The 17,181-nt window shown below is 36.3% G+C and overlaps 1 protein-coding gene across 3 annotated transcripts in view; it reads right to left on the minus strand.

Moving 5' to 3' along the window:
* The window catches only part of LOC121297123 (teneurin-2-like), a 483,736-nt gene that overhangs the window by 46,462 nt on the left and 420,093 nt on the right, over positions 1 to 17,181 (minus strand). For all 3 annotated transcript variants that reach the window (XM_041223184.1, XM_041223185.1, XM_041223186.1), the window contains 3 exons: positions 15,456 to 15,656; positions 13,884 to 14,069; positions 1,216 to 1,362 (listed from right to left, as the gene is read on the minus strand). In XM_041223184.1, the coding sequence (XP_041079118.1) occupies positions 1,216 to 1,362; positions 13,884 to 14,069; positions 15,456 to 15,656 (534 nt within the window). The remainder of the gene's footprint in view (positions 1 to 1,215; positions 1,363 to 13,883; positions 14,070 to 15,455; positions 15,657 to 17,181) is intronic.

The raw sequence follows: 17,181 nt of genomic DNA on the forward strand, positions 1-17,181 counted from the left end.
CTTTTCCAGATGTCAGAAGCTGCCATCGAGCTGTTTTCTGTGATCAATTGAGAGTGGCTTTCAGAATCTTTAAACACCAAATAGGGTTTGAAAACAAAATGATACAAGGTAATATGGGATTTAATAACTTAATGACCCTTCAGTATCACCTCTGTTACTGTAAAGCCTTCAGAGAATATGTCTTCAGTGTCACTGGGTTGAAATTGCAGGTGTAGGTTCTATAAGAGGGACAATGTGAAGAGATCATTTGTCTTTCATTCTCAGAATTGCTGGCAACTGTTGAGTACAATAGGATGCAGCCCTGAAGCCACATAGATTAATTCTTTTTTCATTTTTTAGTTTCATTATGTTTTTGCAGTCTTTAAGATCCATTTTAGAATTCAAACTGCTATTTCTGAATGAAGCATTCATTTAACAAATCAAGTTCATTTAATTTAAAAGATGAACAGCATATTTTGCAGACCTGACATGTATTTGTACATGTGTCCAAACTGTTGTTGAATTCAGATTGATTAGTCAAATGTTTTTGGGGAAGGAAAAGGAATTTCTAGAGAATGTTTACTGAGAATGGTTTGAATTAATATATCTAATATCTAATATGCTGCAATTGTAGTAAAGCTGCATACAACACAGTCTTTTGTACGTTTGTGCTGTAATACAGGCGATTACACTTGCCAGACATGAATGCCCTTGGTAGTGTTGTATGTATTCTCTTGGACAACAGAACATCAGTCACGCTTTATTTTGAAGTCGCCAGTCTTCTAGTCTCAATCTTCTTCAATTTCTCTGTTAATTATTGTGGGGTTCAACATTGTATGGCCCTCACACTAAAAACACACCTGCATACTGGGGTCTTGGCAGTTTTTTTAGTTAACTGTCTGTACAAACTACTGTCAAGTTTACTCTCCTGAACTAATCTGTGTTGTTTTGGACAAAATGGGCAGCCAGGAGAATGAAGCATGCTGGGGAATGTAAAACTTAGAAAGGCCTGACTTGACCTCAGAACATATATCATTTTGTCACACACAAGAGTTAGGAACTTGGGAATGGATAAAAAGGGAAGGGTGGAAAATCACCAGGCCTAAAAAGACATCATTAATAGATGTGGTACATAGTCAACAGGGTTACTTTTCCTTCAAGTAAATTAAATTATCATCACACCATCCAGAGCTCAGAGTTCTTAAGGGTATAAGGAATTTGATGCATGCTTCTCACCTCCCTCATTATCCTTGTTATCAGCACAGGAGGTTTCCATGGCAACATTGCATCCAGGCCCTCTCCAGCCGGTTTGACAGACACAGTGCCAGCTGTTCTGACCGAGGGTACATTTCCCATTGCCATTGCACAGATCAGGACAGCCATCTGGTTTAAAAAATAAATAAAAAGGAAAAAAGCATGAGAAAACAATTCTTAGTAGGTTGATTTGACTGGTACAGTTCAAAGTATGCCTAGTACCTAGTTGTCTTCTCTGAAACCTGACATTTCTGTATGCTTCTAGTGACTTTTGTGGAAGCGTGATCTCTTCTGCTTCAGTGTATGGGATTCATGAATTCATGGATGCTTTTCCGACTGCGTGTGTGAGGGTGTTTGTGTATAATGTTATTTCAATATAAATATGACACAATTTCTTATCCCTTTTGGGAAAACATATATACATAATGCATTTGTCATTTTGACTAAGTTTCTGATACTGTAAAGTACTTATGAATGAATCTGATGGTAAAAAATAGCTTTTTCCACACTGAATAGTAACTGTGAATTTGGGATAGTGGTGTAATTAAATGTGTACAGTTGGCAAGGTTATTCAAATCATCTGGTTTAATTAATATTATTATAGCTTTAACTAATAGAAGAACTACATGAGAGATTCTAGTACACTGCTATGATTTAAATAGGTTTTCTGAAGGGCTCAATTTATTAATGATGTGGATTCTGAAGATGTCATTAGGGTGACACATGAACCTTAAATAACAGGGTAGCTTTAAAACATTCAAGTGAAAAGAAGATTATTCCAAACAGGCACAATGAAAATGAGAATATTGTGTATGTCTTTGTTTTTTTTTAATTGAATCACATAGCAGGCATCTTTTCAAAAATATTTTCTAAAACTTAAGACAGTTCATGCTGGATCCTTAAGTATTATATTATAATATCATATTAATCTTTTCTAGTTTAATAAAAGTCACCTTGAAACATGCAAGGAGGTGAGGGGGTGGTGCAGTTTGTCTTCCGGGCTAACAATGAACACAGAATGCAGTTTAATTTATTTTCTATGTAATGGAGGGATAATTAATTTCTTCAGGATTATACACAGATACTTTATAATATTGGAATGCCCTTTACCTTGTCAAATTGTACTGATTAACATGCTGCTATATATACAAATCAGTCTGTGTGTGTATATATATATAATATATATATATATATATATATATATATATATATATATATATATATATATACACACACACACACACACACACACACACACACACACACACACACACACACACAGAGTTGTAGTCAAAAGTGTGCATATCCCACTGGAAATTCATAATTGCTAGAATTTTCTTCAAAATAAAGAATTTCCCGAAAAATCTTTTGTAGCAAAAGTTTTGCTCTTGTGGATGAAGAAAAAAAAGTTACAAGAAACAGATGGCTACAATCAACCAAAAATGCTAATTCAAAAGTATTCATACCCTGACAAGGACAATGAAATTAATAGCTAGTTGAGACACCTTTTGCAATAATAACCTATTTTAAACAATTAGGGTATGTTAATGAGGCTTTGGCAAGATTCTTTCATGATTTTTGACCATTCTTCAATGCAAAATTGTTCCAGTTCATTAAAATTCCAAGGACCTCTTGAGCACAGCCTTCTTCAATTCATACCAAAGATTCTAAATGGGATTTAAATTGAGACTTTGGCTAGGCCATTCCAGAACCTTGATTGTATTCTTCTTTAACCATTCTGAAGTAGATTTTGATGTGTGCTTTGGATCGATGTTGTGTTGGAACGTCCAGTTGCGCTTTAAACCAAGCTTTGTAGCAGAGGGTTTCAAACGATCCGACAATATCTTTTAGTATGCTATCAATCTTACCATGTATTGGAACTAAATTTCATGTGCCATTAGAGGAAAAACAGCCCCATACAAGGATATTACCACTTTCATGCTTTGGTTCTTTTATTTGTAGGTCTGGTGTTCTTTTCTTTGTACACCTCACCAGAATTTCTCCAAAAGTATCAACTAACAGCGTGACCAAATAGCTTGATTTTTTGTTTCATCATTCCACAAAACCTTTGACCAGAACTCATATCCATCATTCATATGCCATTTTGCAAACTTTAAGTAATTGTCCTTGTGACGATTTCCTAAGAGTGGCTTTTTCCTTGGCCTGTGACCATTGACACATTCAGCATGCAATACTCGACCTATGGTTGAAATGGAAACCCCACTCCCATTTGCAGCTAATTCACTTTAAATAGCTTTGGCAGTCAGTCTCGGATTGTTAGTAACCTTCCTCAGAATTCTTCAGCTTGTTCTTGGTGAAAGAACCTTCTTTCCTCCAGACTGAGGGAGTGTTGTGACAGTACCATGAGTCTTCTTGATCATAGAAACAATAGTTGAAATTAGGATACTCAAATGCTTATAAATATTCTTGTATCGTTCTCCAGCCTTATGACAATAAACAATTTTCTGCCTGAAGTCTTCAGATAGCTCTGTACGTTTTCCCATATTGACTTATAAGTAATGACATCAATCATCCTATGCCTAACCTTTTCATACTCTCTAAGAATGTTCACCTGCATTTCTAGACTTTTCTAGAATTAGGCTCTGCATTATCATATTAAAATTTCTAACACCGTGTGGACACTACTATCACAGCATCAAAATAGATAAATACTTTTGAATTAGCATTTTTGGAGTTTTGCAAAATAATTGCTGACATCAATTTCTTGTACATTTTTTTCCTCATCCACAAAAGTAAAACTTTTGCTACAAGATGTTTCCTAAAATTCTTTGTTTTCGAGAAATTTCTAGAAATAATAAATTTCCACTGTGGTATGTAAACTTTTAACTACAACTGTATATTTTAATAAACATAAATGTATAGTATATTTTCATATATACCAGCTGTAACTTAAATATCTGTGATACGATATATTAGACCCTGACGTTAGTGTCATACAGCACAATTTCTTTGTATCGGATATTGTGGTTTGTATCAGATGTTAACATTAGATATTCTGTTTAATTATTGTTAATACACAATATATAATAACAATAAATACATTTACTGTGTATACACGCTGTATTTGATAATTCTTCTTTGAATTTAGATTAATCCAAATGTATAGTCCCTGGACTTCAGACTTGCACATTAACAGGTAACCATAGATTGATTTTTTGTTCTTATATCGGGCTAAAAAAGCAGTTAGTAATGATTGCCTTTTAAATGGAGTTGCCATTTTAAGCAGCCAAAGCCTTATGAAGCATTTGGACAGTAAAATCTATACAGCCATTGATTCTCCTCCGTGGTTAGTGCTGCATAAGCCTATTGTTTAATGTGAAAGGCAAGTCGATTTCTTGATACTAACTAGAATAAAGTGGGATTTCAGAAACTATTAAATCAACTCTCCGAAGTAATGTTGTTTGATTCTAAAGTAATCCATGTTAAAAAGAAGATTAAATTGCAAGGGTTGTGGGTCACTGGCCTGAGAGGCTTAACTGAAGGAGTCGTGCGCATCCTGAAAAGCATATGGGTGACAAAAAAATAAATAAGTAAAAAATAAATCGCTACACAACCTCATTTTTAAAAGCATAGTGAAAAAGTGTGGTTGCTTTCCACCCTTTACAACTACATTGTAGAATCTGGATGAGTGGCTTATTGTTAGGGCTTCTGATTTTCGGCATTTTCAAAATTCAATTGATACCTGTTAAGCCTTTTGTGTATGAATAAGAACTGAAAAATAGTAAAATTGATTTAAACAACTAAATGCGCTTTTAAATCACAAGTCTTACTTTTTCATTTCAAAGCAGAAGCAACTCCTCTTTATTAATATACAGTCACATAGAAGGATCGTAATAAAGTGTGTTCAGCATAAAATACTTTATTTTTCATTCTAGCTTTAGTAAAGATTAGTCACGTATTAACATGTTACGATCTCATTTGTACTTTCTGCTTGTTAATCAAAAATTAAAGCTTGGCCAATTTAAAAGCCTATTTAGTTGTTTCACAGAAAAAGAAGAAAAAAAAACCTGTAAATTAAATCAATTCTATTATTAACACATTTCTCAGTGATTGATATACACAAATGGCTTAACAGGTATCAATTGAATTCTTAAAGTCGAGTAGAAAAGTTGGGGTAAAGCACTGAAAATCAGAAGCCCTGCTTATAATGAATCCCCACAGCACCTTTCCACAGGACTGCTGCTTGTCGTAGCAACAGCAATATAGTCCATGAGCTAACATCCTGGCCGACCTAGTTACTTAAGATTTCCGTCATTTTAATAGCAACACTACTTTTTATGTAATATCCAATTATTTTTAGGCTCAGCCCATCGCTACCACCCCTGCGCTGACTCGGGAGGCGAAGACGAACACATGCTATATGCCTAAGCGTGTGCCATCTGCTACAGCGTCGGAGGACAACGCAGCCCTGGACAGCTTGCAGGCAAGCCCGCAGGTGCCCGGTCAGACCACAAGGGTCGCTGGTGTGCGGTGAGCCGAGGACACCCTGGCTGACCTAGCCCTCCCCACCCCCTGGGCGGCATGAATTATGGTGAGCAAAATTCATATAGAAAATCTAAGTTTGCAATAAATAAATATCCTTTTGTAATGTATCACATCATTGCAGCAGTAACACCCCTAGTGATGAATTTTTTTTCTAGACACCGTTTCTGTTTTTCTAAGCAATTCTTTGCTCTTTCCCTTCCCTGCAGTGCCCAACAGCTTTAAAATAAACCGAAGCAATCAAGAGAAAAAAGAAGGCAAGCTGGTAAAATAAGAGACGTGGAGAGAGGAACACAATTGGCTTTTGTTTGCCTGATATGCTATTTAAGTCCCTTCCCTTTTGAAACTTCCCCACTGAAAGGAGACTACTGCATCAAGCCAACAAGCAGTCTCCGCAAGCCTATTGTTTAGGTGCAAAATAAAATAAAGCATTGCATTTCATATAGGCATATGGCAGACACTGCACTGTAGTCCTGTGGTACATAACACAGGCCCACAAGGTCTGTTCCAGTCCAGTTTATTCCAAAGCAACTTTTCTTAATTGAACTTGCTGAGGTTCAGATTGTTAATCTATCCCTTTATCTGACTACAAGTAATTTTCATCTTTTTCTGTTTTTTTGTAGTCACCTATATTGCAATATAACAAAGGATGTTGCTACTTTAATTTATTTATAAAGTTTCTACTTTTCTTAAACACTTTTCTGGAGGACATTCCCTAAAAATCAGCATTCAAACAAAACTGACAGGAGTACAACAGTGACCCACTCAGGTACTGCCGATACAATGTAGATAAAAGGCAAAGCTGTATTTTGACCGTTGAGGGGTTAAATGGAAAATATATATATTTAAATGTATGGAACTTACACCTGCTGCATATCATCAAAACATTGCACTTCAAAGGCAAAACCACTTTAATATTCTTAAATCTTACTATGGAAATTAAATTCATAAATGGGCAGAAATACAGGCTGATTAATGAGATCTATTTCAGAATTTCCTGCTCAAATTAAGGGGCTCATAAGCTTGTTGTCTCTTACTGTACTATACTTTTGAAAGGGCAAATCCCTGCTGTATCTTTTTTAATATATATTGCATATCTTCCAATTGACGTTTTTATAACAAATACACAATCATAAGCCTTATTCTTTCTGTTCATTTAGCCTAGATGTTAAATTGTTCATCATTATGTCAAAAAACACATTTACAAAGATTAGTATAGCACATCTGTAAATATTGCATTTTCTCTCTTTTTTCTGATACTCTACTATGGGGTTTTTGACACGTAGCCCAATTAGGCTTTAAAATTGGATCTCATGTCTTTAAACCTTCAATTCCCATCTGCCAATATTTCAGAACCATGGTCAGCAGCCAGGGTCGCAGATAATGAACCTTGTAGTGTAGAAACAGCAGGCAGGGACAGGATGAGAAGTCTACTCAAGCTAGTAATCGACTGTCTTGTCCCTTCAATGACAATTCTTCAATGGTAAAGGACATTCCTGCAAGAACACTACTTATGAACACTAATCATGACATTAGCTCATGAAAGGATTACTTTAGATATGCAGAATAAATTAAATGCAGTAGATTTATCCAGATCAGTTGGTATTGGACCCTTTTCATATTGTTTTATTGATTTGTGTAGCGCACTGATCATAAGCTGGGCCATAATACAAAGTCCTAGTCTAGTTTTATGTTTTGTTATGTTTTTTATAGGGATTCAGCCTGGATTGCTTTAACCATTCATTTCATGCTTAATCCTGGGATGATCACTACTAGGTGGTTGATTTAATCCAGGATTATCCCCCAGCCCTGTTAAATGCTCTAAATAAAATCAGACGTGGCTTCCCTTATAACATTTTATCACAGTAAAAGCATAGCAAAGTGTAATAAAGCATAGTGAAAGCATTGTAAAACATAGGTAAGCACAATATAGCCAAGAGAGGTATAGTAAAATATGTAAGAGTGACCTGCACTGCATTTTCAGCACATACTACTTATCCCAACCTGCAGGGACCATTTTCAGCATCTGTCACCTTTCAAGGCTCTGTCCCTTTACCAATAATGCATTTCGATAATAATTAGCTGGCAAACAGTTGGCTGTTTTACAGGTGACAGAATTACAACTTAGCCTCGTTGTTCTAGCTGGGCCAATTTGTTTCTACCAAACTAGAAGTAAAAACAAAACAAAAAAAAAAAAAAAACATGCAAATGGAAAAGCTTTGTTTTAAGGGTAAATACTGTATCTTGAATTAAACTATGCTAGGAACAAATAATAATGCCTATACAGTAGGAACATTACTGTACATATTCCCTTTGTAATTCAGTTTGGTGAAGAATTGTGCGAATTGATCATGTTTAAGTCTACCCACAGTTGATGGTACTTAATGGACGATAAGTCATTAATCTCGTGGTAAAGGGAATTAATGGTACAGTGCTCCCCCTTTATAATGCTGTAGCCAGGAGCCATAGTTACGAGACCGTGCTGTTTGTTTTCCGCCTCATAACTAGCATACTAGTGTTAATGTAATAGCATTATAGGGCAAATGGGAGCTATGACCGTACTGCTTATAACCTGTTTCGCAGTATAAAGGGTTGCCTTATAAAGGGGGAGCACTGTATTATCAAAGCTATTTTGTGTGCATGAGAACATAAAAAAAATGGTCTACTCTTTAAACAATTAGAGACATTGGGTCATATCTTCAAAGCATTTACTCCAGTCTTTAGCATTTACTCCACACCTTTTAATTTTACAAAACTAAAATCAAACAAACTATGTTATCTCAAGCACTCTCAATGCTTTTTTGCTTTTCATTTTGTAAATTTTTTTTTTTTTTAAGATGAATATTTCCTGCCACTACCCTTTCCTGGTGGTAACAGGACTGTTTTAATAGAGTAACACATGTTTACTCATTTGGACAGAGGCTTTAGTTAATACATTGGTCACATCTGCTGTGGGAGAACGTACAGGATTAAGTGAGACAGATGATGAATGCATAGCCAATGCCTAGTATTTTCTCTTTGACATTTGTTGTGCAAGTTTCATGCGACAGCTGACTTGGTGCTAAAACCCTGACAAGCAAGCACACACCACAAAGCCATTCCAAACTAGCTCACCTGAATTACAGAACATACATGTGGGAGAGAATCAAGTAACCCTGTTTGCCCCCACCTCTGCATGTTCTGCTTTAGTGCTAATATTGCCATTTGTTGTCACATGTTGAGCAACCTGTTAGTAGATTGCCCTATTTGTTTATTTATAGTACAACTGCATAGTGTAGCTATTTTGCAATATTGGTACTACTGTGAAGTTATTGTCTTAAAAATACTGCAGGCATGTAATGCAGTCCTTTACTTCTAAGGGGGTGGTAATTTTAAAAATAATGAATTGAACTACCATAGGATATATTTGCAGAAATTGATTTGTCTATTGACAATTTGTTTTTTTCTCAATGGGTATCGAATGCTAGGCAGACCCACATTTGAAGGTAATTTTGTCCTAATGTGCATCAATTTTTTAATGTAAGTGCCATCTTTAAACACCTTCAGTGTACGACACGCGGTTGAGCAAGATGAGATGCGATAAATATTAAAACATGTCACTGTTTAAAGACGGTGCTCATATACAAAAAAAAAAAAAAAAAAAAAAAAAAAAAAAAAAAAGATTCAACATTATTTTCTGCAAATACATCTCTCTGGTAGTTTCATTAATGGTGATAAACCTCCATTGTAAATATTTAATTTTTGGCTGTCGCTTGTAGACAACATTTGTCCTTGATCTATTGTGGTGAATGAAGCAATTTGTTAACTATCCAAGAGCTGTGTTACATGCTGTGACTGTGCTTCAAGTGACTTCCATTGACTAAGAATATATTTATATATTTATTATAGTATTTATTTAGTAATACAGTAAGTTAAAAAAAAAAAAAAAAAAAAAAAAGATTTACACTTTCTCCCAGAATGGAACAAAAAATATCCAGCCATAAAACTACAGCAAACATCTAATCCACAGTTGAGTGAACTATGCCGCATCTACACTACAAAGCTGCCTTAGTGTGCTACCAAAACACAGTGCAAAGGGATACAATACCTGCTTTAATCTTATCCACATAGACTGCAGTAAAAACAAAACCATTGAGAAACATTACAAGTTTCAGATACATGCTTAAGCGCAGCAATTAGTTAGTGTCAGGGATAGTAAAAAGTTTTATGTTAAATATATTAAAAAGATCCAGCATAACAGAAGTGTCTAAAATGCATGCAGTTATGCTCTACGTGGATATTCGGTTGTTGCTATGAGCCAAGCCTGCAGCAGAGTTTCCCATTCAATTTGTGATCTGTGAAGCAAATTAAAGGAAGGGTTTGGGAGTTTTGGAAATGAACTAGTCTGACTAATATTAAAAAGCTCTTAAAGAGTAGCTTCATATGTTTTTTTTTTTTTTGTTTTTGTTTTTTTTTTTTTACCTTTTTTGCCTTGCCTTGCAATTATGCTGAGTGGTTCTGGGTTCTGTTAATTCGTTACTGTTTTTTGATCACATTATGTAACACAATTTTTGTTCCTGGGTAGTAAGTGTTATTTCCTAATTGTTTATGCCTCAAAAGTATAGAAAATGGCTATTATTTCCCACAAACTTTGCTTTTGTGACCAGGACAGTGATATTTTGAAATTGACCTATTTTTCAGAACATTCCAGATAGATTCAGTGCTGAGTAAACTTGGAGTAACTTCTAGAACTTTCTAGAACTTTCCAATGAGAAAACGGTCTTTTTGTTCACATAAAGTCAGAAAAAAACAACATATGAATCCAAATTAACATGTATTTATACTAAAGTAATACAAAAATGACTACAAAAGATTTAGAAGTGAGTAGTTTTTCGGGATTTACGATTATACTGTAAATCACTTTCACGAATCAGCCCCCAAATGTAGTCTCCCATCATATTCTCGTTATACTGTCCTTGGTAGCGGCATTCAAAGTCCAGTATATCCTGGTGGAAGCACTCGCCTTGCTACTCTGAGTACGCTCCCATGTTCTCCTTGACTTTGAGGGACATCCTACAGCCCACTGTGCGGTAGTTCTTCACCAGAGTCTCAACCAGCTCCACATAGTTTTCGGCCTTGTGATTGCCCAGGAAGCCCCAAACCACTGCGACAAAGCTGTTCCAAGCCGCTTTCTCCTTACTAGTGAGCTTCTTGGGGAATTCATTGCACTCCAGCATCTTCTTTATCTGTGGTCCGAAGACGACACCGGCTTTGACCTTTGCCTCAGACAGCTTAGGGAAGAAGTCTTGAAGGTACTTGAAGGCTGCCAACTCCTTATCTAGAGCTCTGACAAATTGTTTCATAAGGCCCAATTTGATGTGCAGTGGTGGCATCAGCACCTTCCAGAAGCCCACCAGTGGCTCCCACTTGACTTTGATCCTCCCCACAGAGAACTCGGTCCGCTGTGGCCAGTCCCGCCTGTGGTAGTGCGCCTTGGTGTCCCTGCTGTCCCAAAGGCAAAGATAGCAGGGAAACTTGGTAAAACCGCCTTGGAGACCCATCAGGAATGCCTCCATTGCAGCCTCTTGATGCCATCTCAGAAAAATGCAGATATGTATCCACTTAGGCAGCTGGAACTAAACTGAACTGGTGAGCTTAAGGCCCCTGTATTTATACTACTATTTATATTACTGGAAAGTTCTAGAAAGTTCTAGAAGTTACTCCAAGTTTACTCAGCACTGAATCTATCTGGAATGTTCTGGAAAATAGGTAAATTTCAAAATATCACTGTCCTGGTCACAAAAGCAAAGTTTGTGGGGAATAATAGCCATTTTCTATACTTTTGAGGCATAAGCAATTCCAAAATAACACTTACTACCCAGGAACCAAAAAAAAAAAAAAAAAAAAATTGTTACACGGTGTCATTTCTCTGCATCTGTCTTTACCAGGCTCTGAGCTTGTCTGAAAAACTAACTGCCAAGGACTGATCAGACTTCCTTGTTCCATTCATGTCATATGACAAAATGATGTAAGTAGAGTAGGTTGGACCAGCAGGGTGGAAATGTCACAGTGTCTTGTGGTTTGAATGGAAGGAGGGAGTCTGCTCAGTGCCAGGCAGTTTAAATTCTCCAGGTAACTCAAAGCAATTTGCAAGCCAGCTAAACACAGATGTAACGCAATGCTGGAGCGACAGAACCCAGAAGAACTAACAACGATTGCAAACATCATAAAAAAAAAAAAGGTTAACTAATGAATACAATGATAATTTGAAGCTACTTGCTATTTAATATCATGAGCACATCCTGATCATAAGAAACTCTATATGAAAAAAGTGAATCTGGGGAAGTTTCGATTTTTTACTGTGCATTTGTAATGGATGTTGTGGCTTAAAACAATATATATTGCATAAATCAAAACCCTATATAGCATACAACTAACACATTAGCTTTTGAGGAATTACACAAAAAGGGTTTTTCAAACATCTGAGAGTGTTATTTGGGTAGTCTTTCGTGATCCATTAGCCAAGACAAATGTAACTTATATGGAGGATGTTATGCAGCTGAACAATAAGCCTAGAACTCCAGGTTGTAACTTTAATGTAAAAAGACAACTAAGAGAAACTGTAAGAGATGTTTGTTATCTATTGAGACTGATCGTTATGGGTTTGAGGTTTGTATGGATTAGGTACTAGGGTTAATGCAAAATGCATGCTCTCTTCTACAAATTTGTCAAGACTAAAGCGTCACTTATGTCCAAGTGCTCCCGCACATTTAAACTTCCACACTTCTTGTGTAAAATGAAAGGTCTGTAAAAGCATGTGCTGCTCCCCAAATGTGTTTTCTGTAGTGGCTGCAGCGACATCACAATATCTTAAGAAACTGCATCCCATTGTCAATGCTGCTGTAGCCTATGCTGATCATTAAGAACATACTGAATTATCTCTCACTACACAAGACCTTATTACTTTTCATAGAAAATAGGGCAAAGCTGGGTCGCACCTTAAAGGGACAATGTGCACTAGCAATGGATCTTTAATAGGTTCGCCTTGGAACACATTGAGAAGAAGAGACACACTGACGTTTATTAACTGACCTCAGTCACTTGTAGAAGAGAAAATAAATGGGCATTGATTGGTATTGTGGCTGACCACAAAACCTTGGTCTGTTGACCAAAGATAGCATTCTTTAATCCGTTTCCGTTACGAATGTTTGAATGGCAGCCAATACATTTTAATGAGGGAAAAAAAAAAAAAAAAAAACATTGGGCACATTCAGGATGGAGTTCCTGTATGTTTGTTCATGGTTTTTATTTTCAGAGATAAATTCATTGTAAGTATATCAGTTCGTTGTCCGTTTGTTACACTGTATAAACATACATTCCGAATCATTATTATGTTCCTTTGAACGACGACATAGTGTTTGCTCATTGTTAAACTGTGTTAACAAAACTGTTATCACAAACGAAATTCAATTTCCTCAATTGTTTTATTAAATTTTTGTAAAACGGTCTGTGTGAAGATAATCTATATATCCAAAGTTCGAACGTCCTTCTTGCAGGAAGAACAGCAAATATATATATAGATATATATATATACTCATATATATATTATATAATAATATATATATATATATATACTATGTACTATTTATTATGAAACATGATACCTGCCAGTTAACTAGGCTAAACAAATGTGTGTTTACAAGCTTTACTGTCACGCAGTACTGCATTTCATTGGTAAACATCTCTCCACCCTTTTTTTGTTTGTAATTAACCAATCATCTGCTTCTATATTAACTGACGTGCTTTACAATCAGTAATATGCTTTTGATCCTGAAAACGCTGGGTAGATAAAATTCCCTAAGATTTGAATCTGTAACAGAGTTCCTGATCATAAACAAATATGTCTAAAAATGTTTTAAAATGAAAATGTACGATTGTTGTAACACGTGCTTCTTTCAGAACTATATGTGCAAATGGAAGCTAGAACCGGGTGACCAAAAAAGTTGGGGGGCAATTTAGTCGTAGAGAAAGCTTTCTGCAAAGTGCCTTACTACGAGCATTCACGACAAGAGGCATTGGAAGTATACACTGTCCCTTTAAGACCCTGTAAAAATTGATTGTTAAAATAAAATAGTATGTGCCTGATTTGATGCTTGGCGTTTGCCTACCGATGGTGCAGTGTTCTCCATTCCAGCCCTCTCTGCATTCGCACTTCCCCTCTTTACAGGTCCCGTGTTCCACGCATCGGGGATGGCAAACCCGCTGGTCACATGCTATTCCAGTCCACCCGTCTTCACATCGGCATGCTCCGCTCATACACACCCCATGGGTGCCACAGTCCACTGAACACACCTCTGCAATATGGAATAGCACTTTATTTACAAACACTCCCCCAACATGCTGCTGTTGAGCAATATGGACAGCACTGGGGCAAATGTGTAATATCAGGAATTAAATCCAAATCCAAAGATATTCAACTGTGCAAGCAATGAAGCTAAACTCCCAGGGACCAGTTGGTATGAAGAATGCTTGTGCAACAGAATGCATGGCTGAGTAGTTCAAGGGAAAGCAGGAATTAGTTACTGCTAAGTGCTCCATTTTGCTAGGAGAGGAAAAGGCGGTTCAGTCAAATTTAATTTCTTTTGAAAAGAAGCAAAGGTGCTCCCTAAAGTCTCTGCTACAGAGAAAATGAAAAGGGTTTATGAAATGTTTGGCCAATTGCTCAACACGCTCACATTCCCTCTCTCTTTTGTTGACCAGAAACTCATCTGGACGCTACATGCTAAGTGAGAACCCATTAGAGGGCTATTAATATAATATACATTGTCATAATATTGATTTCTTAATTTTCACTATCTGTTATAATCTGTCATTCAAAAGAATAAAAAAAAAAAAAAAAAAAAAAAAAATTCAAATGTGTATATAACCTGTTTCATATCTTTGTTTAATTCCTTAACATCTGGTTTTACAATACATTATTTGCTGCTGTTGTTTCTATAATAATGTATAATATTGTCTACTGCATTATTTACTGTGCTAACTAAATAATTCACTAAAGTTGCCTCTTTTCCAGTGGGTCTGCTTCTGAATATTACATTCAACCTGGTAAATAATGATCTAAGCAGAAACGGTCACAGAGAACAACACAAAACAATCATAATATTAAATGAGAAGCAAGACATTAAGTATTCAGAGAATGTTGGTTGTATAAAATGTGAAAACTAACTCCCCTGCCTCTAAAATTTTCTCACTGCAAATTTACTAAGCTTTGGGAGCAGCTAGTGATTCCCTCCCTGTACCTAAGGTCACTGCTTTCAAATGTATAAATGCTAAAACTTATACACCATTGCAATAACCATTACTACAGAACATGTCTTTTCGTACTTATTTAGACACTTCCCAGGGCGTTTCGTTAAGTGTCAGTTGTGTACACTAAAACAAACACACACACACACACACACACACACACACACACACACACAAAAAAAAAACTGAGCACATTATTCAAACCTAACACTGGACAATGTCCAAAAATTGACGTGTGCCAGGACAATGAGCTCAATTCAAACTTGTTCTGTAACAATGTTTTAGTTTTTTTATGGTGTGCATTTTATTAAATCACCCTGCGTATACAGTATTAAAATAGCAAGGAATACCTAAGCGGCAAACCATAACCTTTAAATAAATGAACAGTTACTTCTGGATGTGCCTCCCATCAGAAGCAAGGCAAGCTTTCTTACCCACTGAACAGTCAGGCCCCATCCAGTTTGGATCACAGCTGCAAAGGCCAGTGTCAGGGATGAAGGTGCCATGCCCGTTGCACTGGTCAGGGCACTGGGATCGGGGTAGCTCACAGTTAAGCCCCCCCCAGCCAGGACTACAGTGGCACTCTCCGTTCACACATATCCCATGGTTTGAGCAAGTTGGATCCAAACAGTCCACTGGAAAGAGTTGACAACGAGAGAGAATTTATTAAAACAATCATCAATGAGAAACCGGAAGCATCCTGTGGGCATAGTGTATCTGAATGAATGGCTTGTAAAAAGGGTAAAGATTTACATCATTGATATGACCAGAGGTTAAACTAATGTGTCACTAAAATGTTTTTTTTTTTTACAGGTCATCACTTGTAATATAACTGTGTGCCAAATATTAGGATAAACAATAAAGTGTATTGTTTCTGTAGCTAAGCAACTGAAATAGTCATATGGGAGCTAGATTAGGCCAGAGACAAATAGCCAGCACATTTAGTATACAGTGCTTTTATAACCTTGCAAATATAAAGTCACAACCTCAAACAATGTCTGAGAAATAAAGCATTGACACAGTGGTGGTGACAGACTTGTAAAATTTCTCAGTTACTGAATTTGACCTGTGTCCCACAGATGAAGTCAAAGTGTAAGGTCTTTATCATATAGAAACCAAAACTTCACATGACCCTAATATGGCAGCCACCTTAGGTCACAGGTCAAAGCGGAGGGTACTGTGAGATTTTGCTTAAGGAATTTCAAAAACAAAAATTGCCCTGATAAAGGATTTAGTACATTACTTTATTCATGCTATGATTGTGCAACAACATTTCAGCTCAGTAGCGTTACTGGCATTTACACTAAAAAAAAGCTAATGAGTGATTTGCAAATTGCGTATTTTTTAAATAGTAAAAATCCCAAATCAAATTACACTTTGCTTTTTTAGAATAGATGTTGACTGTCAGCTTCAAGGAAAACATAATGCCTGACCACTTCTCAAATGCAGGCTTCAGTAACCCTTGGCTACTTCGTAGTTCCCACTAATATGTGTAGTTACAATGAAATGTCATGGAAAATTGATATTGGCCATGAAGTTGAGAAGAAAAGCTGGTCTTATACCTTGAAAAACCATTTGTCAAACACCACTCCCCCTTGACAACTAAGATGACGACTGCTGACAAAATACCTCCCATTTCATTTTCTTGTGATAAAGTCATTTGCAGAAACAACTCCTGTTTATGCAGCAGAAACTGCGGATCAAAAATATCGATTTCAATGTCACAGTCTCTTCAGGTAAATTGTTTGAGTGACTCAACTGTGATGAATATCAGGTATAAAAAGCTAGCTGTGAAAAAAGTGCTGACCATGTCCCTCTCTCTCTCATTCACTCTTTCTTTCCTTCTGGCTCCCATTTCCTTTTTTTAAAAGCAGGAGTTTCATATTCAACATTTGAATCAACACAGGCTCATTCTTTTTAAAAGCACGATCAATAAAATAGATTTCATCCTTTAATATCATTTCTGATATATATTGCTTTATGTTTGTGCCTATGCCTCATCTAAGAATAATACAATACTTAAATGGGTATGAAAGGAAAATCCCAGGGGAGCACTAGCCATTATGGATTTGAATGTGATGTTTAAAGTATTTCTGCTGAATCAGAACGCTATAACAGTTACCAGTAATGGCAGAAAACCTCTTGTCTAAAGATATTAAC

The sequence above is a fragment of the Polyodon spathula genome, chromosome 22 (assembly GCF_017654505.1).
Source record: "Polyodon spathula isolate WHYD16114869_AA chromosome 22, ASM1765450v1, whole genome shotgun sequence".
Taxonomy (NCBI): domain Eukaryota; kingdom Metazoa; phylum Chordata; class Actinopteri; order Acipenseriformes; family Polyodontidae; genus Polyodon; species Polyodon spathula.